We start from the raw sequence: 5,722 nt of genomic DNA, 5'->3' as shown, positions 1-5,722 counted from the left end.
GGCAGTTAGCTCCTTTTACCGAAGAGGCAGTGTGCACCCACGTGGGTACTAACTGAGCAGAGCTTCAGCTCTTTGGGTGCCGTTTCTGCGTGGAGCTAAGATGATTACACTCAGAGAGACCGCAAGGGACTGTGCAGCGTTAACAAACCCATAAACCTGCCCTCTGTTCCCGCTGCTGAGCCTGCTCCCCAGCCTGTCTGGGTCACTGCCCCTCCCTGCCGCGCACTGTTCTGTCTTGTGGCAGTCGGGGTCAGACTTGACCTACCCTCTGGCGGCTGGCGGTCACTGGCTGGTGTTGGGCACTGGCAACCCGCTTAGCCTGGACAGGCCCAGGCACACCTCCACTTCCTGCCAAAGCCAGGAGCGTACACAGTGGGATCAGTTACCTGCATCTTTAGCTTGATGAGGTTTTCTTCCCCTCCCCCCGGGCTCCTGCATGTAGCGTGTAGTGGTGGCAAGTTGGGCTAGGAGCCGCGTGCTTGGCAGCTCCAAACCACCAGAAGCTGGTCGGGAGAAAGACAGGGCTTTCGACTCCCATGAACAGTTAGAATCTTGGAAACCCACAGGGGGCTCCCTGAGTCAGCATTGAAGTGCACCCCGGAGGGGCAGTGGGCTAAGCCTTGGACTGCCCACAGAAAGGTCACCGGTTTGAACCTACCAGCTGCTTCAGGGAGAAAGATGAGGCTGGATGGCTTTTCCCTTAAAGCAGTGGTTCTCAACCTATGGGTCTCGACCCCTTTGGGGGTGGAACGACCCTATCACAGGGGTCACCCGATTCATCACAGTAGCAAAATGACAGTGATGAAGTAGCAACGAACATCATTTTATGGTTGGGGGTCCCCACAGCATGAGGAACTGTATGAAAGGGTCGCGGCATGAGGAAGATTAAGAACTCCTGCCTTATCGCTACAGTCTTGGAAACCCACAGGGGCCGTCCTGTCCTGTCCTGTCGGGTCCTCTAGGCTCACAGTGGACCTGACGGCAGAGAAATTGGTGTTTGGGGCTTAGGGATTCCACTCCAGTTCCGTTTGGGTGAAAGATAAATGGTCTGTGTTGTTGATTCAACTAAACCGCGGGAGAAAGACGAGGCTTTCTACTCCGGTAAAGAGTGACCGTCCCGGAAACCCACAGTAGTTCCACCCTGTCTTATGGAGTCACCGTGGACCAGCATTAACTCGATGGCAGTGCGTTTGGGTTTTTGGTTCATTCATTTACACACCAGGCCCGAGGGGCGCAGAAGGCCCTTGACGTCACCAATGCCAGGTAACAGGCCAGGCCTCAGCCAGAGAGCAGCAGTGCCAGCCAAAAGCAAAACAAACTCACTGCCATCGAGTCAATGCCAACTCATGGCGACCCTATGGGACGGGAGCCGTGCCCCTCAACCCCCAAACTCTGCCAGCGAGCCCATCGTGAGGAGTTACGGGTGGTTTCCAACTGCCAACCCTGCGGATCACAGGCCAGCAGGTGGGTAACCACTGTGGGTAGCCAGGGATCCATCCTTGTCCTCACATGAGGGGTGAGTTCATTAAATGTTCGGCTGCACGGCCCACACTGGTCATCCATATCCACACATCCCTTCGCAGATTCCCACTCCTGAATCCTCGGCGTTGGCAGTTCGAACCCATTGGCTGCTCGGTAGGGAAGATAAGGCTTTCCACTCCTCCAAATGTTGACTCCCTTGCAGTCCCATAGGGTCGATTCCTCTCTCTCCTATGGGGCTGCTGTGGGTTGGGCCTTACCCCAGGGCAGTGAGTTTGGGAAGCACCTCTCGGGTGGTTCACACCCACCGAGGGCAAAAGATGAGGGTCTATCTGCCCCCAGAAATCCTCAAAAGCAAGGGCTACCCTTCCATAGGCTTGTTGGGAGTCGGCATGACGCAACAGCAGTGAGTTTGGTTCTGATTAGGGTCGTTTCCCTGAGCTTCCTCTTGACCAGTGAGGACTCCCACCCGGAGCCCCCCTGTCCCCACCCGAGCCAGGATTCCCAAGCAGTTTGCATCGGCCTGGCCAGGCCTCCCGCCGGCCAGGCTGAGGGAAGGTGGGCAGAAAGGGTATCTATCCACTGTTCCAATCTGATTTTATTGAAAAGGAAACATACAAAAATCATGTACAAAAAAAATTAACCAAACATGTACAGAAAATTCATTCCGGTATCTACAGCAGTGCATATACAGTATTTTACAGACTGGGCCCCCCCTCCCCGCTCCCAGACGTCTTCCCTCCTCCAAGAACCCCCCTCCCTGACTCCCCATCCTCCCCGCCCAGCACCAAGGCTGGGGCGGCTTCCGCCAAGACCTCCCACCCCCCCGAAAGAATGCAGTGGTCACCCGTGCTCTCTAAACCTATGGATGGGGGGCAATGGGGTGTGTGGGGCGGGGGATAGAACCAGGGGGTGGTCGTGGGCAGAGCACAGGATTCATAGTCTGGGCCCCTCCTGGCCGGCCACCCCTCAACCCCCACCCCCCAGATGAAGGTGAGGCAGGTATGCCCTCCACCTGCTAATGGCTCAGGCTAAGTGGCCCGGCACTGGGCCAGGGTCCTCCAACATGCCCCCTCCTCTGGCTCCAGGAAGCTAGTGGTCACGTGTGGCTCATTTGTTCTTCACAGGCCCCCTCCCCAAAAGGAGGGGGGGAAGCACCAGGGGCCTGAGGCCAGACCCAAAGGGAAGGAGCACTGGGGGGAAGACACTCCACCCCCTCAGTGTCACCCCGATAGCTGGAACGGGCAGCCAGCCCCGGCAGCCTTTCCTGAGATGGTGGTGGGCGGCAGAGGCTGGTGGTGAGGTCCCCACCTCCCCGGGTCACCGCTTTCAGAAGCTGAGTCTGGCAGTTCTGCCCTTCCTGGCGTCAAGAGCGGCCAGGGACCCAGGAGTCCAGGTCTCCGTTAGGCCCTTCCCCCGCCGGACGAGGCCGGGGGTGCGCTGCAGGGCTGCTAGTCCAGTATGCTACATGGTGCAGAAAAAGTCCCCCGCACTGGCTGGGGCGTCAGGAGTGGAGGGAGCCTGCCCCCCGAAGTCCCTGATGGCCACCGAGCGGGCACAAGCACCTAATTGGGCTCCATCTCTGGGACAACACCGCCGCCGCCGCGGGCTCCGCCATGGCCCCTGGGTAAGGGCAGAAGTCCCAGGATAAGATTGTACAGGACCCTCCAGGGCGAGGGGCGATGCCGCTGCTGCTCTTCCTGTCTCTGGGGAGAGAAAGAAAGAGGGGGAAATTAGGCCACTATCCCCACAGCAAGGTCGGCGGTTCAAACCTACCAGTCTCTCCAGGGGATAAAGAAGAGGCTGGCTGCTCCCGAAAAGATGGAGCCTCAGAAGCTCTCTCAAGCAGCGGTTCTCCACCTTCCTCATGCCTCGACCCTTTCATACAATTCCTCGTGTAGTGGGGACCCCTCCAACCATGAAATTATTTCCGTTGCTACTTCATCACTGTCATTTTGCTACTGTGATGAATCAGGCGACCCCTGTGAAAGGGTCCTTTAACACCCCCCCCCAAAGGGGTCACGACCCACAGGTTGAGAACCGCTGCCCTAGAGGGTTGTGACGAGTGTGAATTGACTCAGTGGCGGTGGGGTTTCTGTGTCTGGCCTCCCCAGGGAAACTGGTGATGTAATAGCTTAAGCGTGGCACCGCGAGCCCACCCGCCACGTCACAGGGCAAAGACCAGGCAGTCTGTTTCCATCAAGATTTAGATCTGGGGAACCCCGTGGGGTGGGTCCTCCCCACTGAGTCACTATGAGTTGGCTTTGACGGGGTAGCAGGTTGGGGGTCGACCCCGAAGGGCCGTGAAGAAACCCTTGGCGATCTACTCCCAACAGATCAACCCTGGAAAACATGGTTCCACAAACACGCGGGGGCAGAAGACGAGGGTCCAGCCGAGAAGGCAATTGACTTCCACCCCTCCGCCCAAGTGGCCCTGTATCAGGCCGGACCGCTTGAGTCTCATCAGAGACCAGACCCCCAGGGGACACTCTTGGGCAAAGAGTTGCCCACCAACTCTTTCAAGCCAGGACGAGGCCTGTCAGATTGGATGAGTTCAGAAGCCTGCCGTCGTCACCCAGCTGAAGGTGCCACCTGGCACAACCTCCTAGACCCAACCCCTCACATATCTACCCTGAGGGACCCGTGGATCTCATGTGGGTGAGCCAAGAGGGACACGGACATGTGGCGGTCAACAGTCACCTTACTCATCCGTCCACGGGGAAATACGCAAGGGCACTAGGAGAACACAGACCCAGTGGAATGCTGCAGAACGGGGCATGTGCTTCATGTGCACACCTGGCCCACACAGACGGGTCAAAAAACAAAACTCCATTCCAACTCCCAGGGACCCTACGGGACGGAGCCGATCTGCCCCTGTGGGTTACTGAGGCTGTAACTCTTTCTGGGAGCAGGCAGCCTCATCTGTCTCCTGAGGAGCCTCTGGTGGGCTGGAACTGCTGACCCTGCAGGGATCGTCGTATACGGGTGGATGACAAAGGCATAAAACTGCGGGGCAGGCGAGTTTGGCTAGAGGGATACAAACCCTCTGATCATCTAAATGCCCTGTGGCATAGTGGTTACACATGGGGCTGCTCACCGCAAGGTCAGCAGTTTGAACCCACCAGCCACTCTGAGGTAGAAACGTGGGTCCAAATCGACTCGATGGCTCTCGGTTTGGTTTTTCTTCTTTTACTTTTAAATTTTGACAGGAATAGATTGCCAGGTCTTTCTCCCGTGGGACCTTGGGAGACTTTGCACTGCCCACCTTTATGCAAGTAGCCCACGTCTGAACTGAGTCAATTCCAGCTCGTGGTGACCATAGAACTCAAAACCAAACCCAAAAAATAACGAGTTCCCTGGCAATCAACTCAAACCAATGCCGACACTGTAATGACCCTGTAGTCTGGGGTACCGGCCCTTTTGAATTTCTGAGACTCTTTACCAGAGTAGAAAGCTCTGTTTTGCTCCCACACAGTGGCTACTGGTTTCGAACTACTGACCCTGGAGTTCATAGCCCCATGCCTAACCCACTACACTACCAGGGTTCCTTTGGGTAGAGACCTAGGTGTGGAACTGCTGGCTCTTGGGGGAACCCAGGAAAGAGCCCTGTTGGTGTAATGGGTTAGGTAGTGGGCTGCTAACCACAAGGCCAGTAGTTCGAAACCACCAGTGGATCCTTGGGAGAAAGAGGAGGCTTTTTACTCCCATATAGAATTACAGTCTCAGAAACCCACAGGGACACTCCTACCCTGTTCCATAGGGGCGCTAGGAGTCAGACCCGGTAGGCAGTGAGGCCGCCACCCTATGAAGTTAAAAGTACAACCTAGGCAGCATTGTCTCTGGCCTGATCAACCCATGAGGGGATTCAAATAATTCATGGAGAAATGCCAGTATCATTTCGTTCCATTTTCCCACGCACTTTCTGAAGCCCCCGTGCGCGCGCGCACGTGTTTCCTGGAAACGCTTTTATTTTAATCAAGGATCTCTACCCAGCATCTACATAAGCGTCATTTCTAGCCGTTTTATTTTTTGTTCCCACTTGCCACTCATCGTTTTAAAAACCTCTCCTCCATCGAGGACACCCTGTTAATTATTAACTGCGCACGCACCTGAAACGCTGAGCGAACCCCATCCTCAATCAAGTGCACTTCATTGTTGTGAAACAGAATCCACAACCCTGCATTTGCCAATTCCACATTGCCCCCCACCCCGCCCCCACCCGAATAAGCAGGCGGTGTGGGTG

The 5,722-nt window shown here is 56.2% G+C and overlaps 1 protein-coding gene across 1 annotated transcript in view; it reads right to left on the bottom strand.

Moving 5' to 3' along the window:
* Positions 1-2,952: 2,952 nt before the first annotated feature.
* The window catches only part of BBC3 (BCL2 binding component 3), a 5,126-nt gene continuing 2,356 nt past the window's right edge, over positions 2,953-5,722 (bottom strand). Inside the window, exons 2-3 of the mRNA XM_045292659.1 lie at positions 5,589-5,683; positions 2,953-3,185 (exon numbers count right to left, since the gene is read on the bottom strand). Coding sequence (XP_045148594.1) covers positions 3,045-3,185; positions 5,589-5,683 — 236 coding nt within the window. The 3' untranslated portion in view covers positions 2,953-3,044. The remainder of the gene's footprint in view (positions 3,186-5,588; positions 5,684-5,722) is intronic.

Source organism: Echinops telfairi, unplaced genomic scaffold (assembly GCF_000313985.2).
Source record: "Echinops telfairi isolate 266 unplaced genomic scaffold, ASM31398v2 ScPeMD7_655;HRSCAF=1070, whole genome shotgun sequence".
NCBI classification, from domain to species: Eukaryota; Metazoa; Chordata; class Mammalia; order Afrosoricida; family Tenrecidae; genus Echinops; species Echinops telfairi.
The sequence above is the reverse complement of the archived record's forward strand: the minus strand, read 5'-3'. Positions and strand labels throughout refer to the sequence as shown.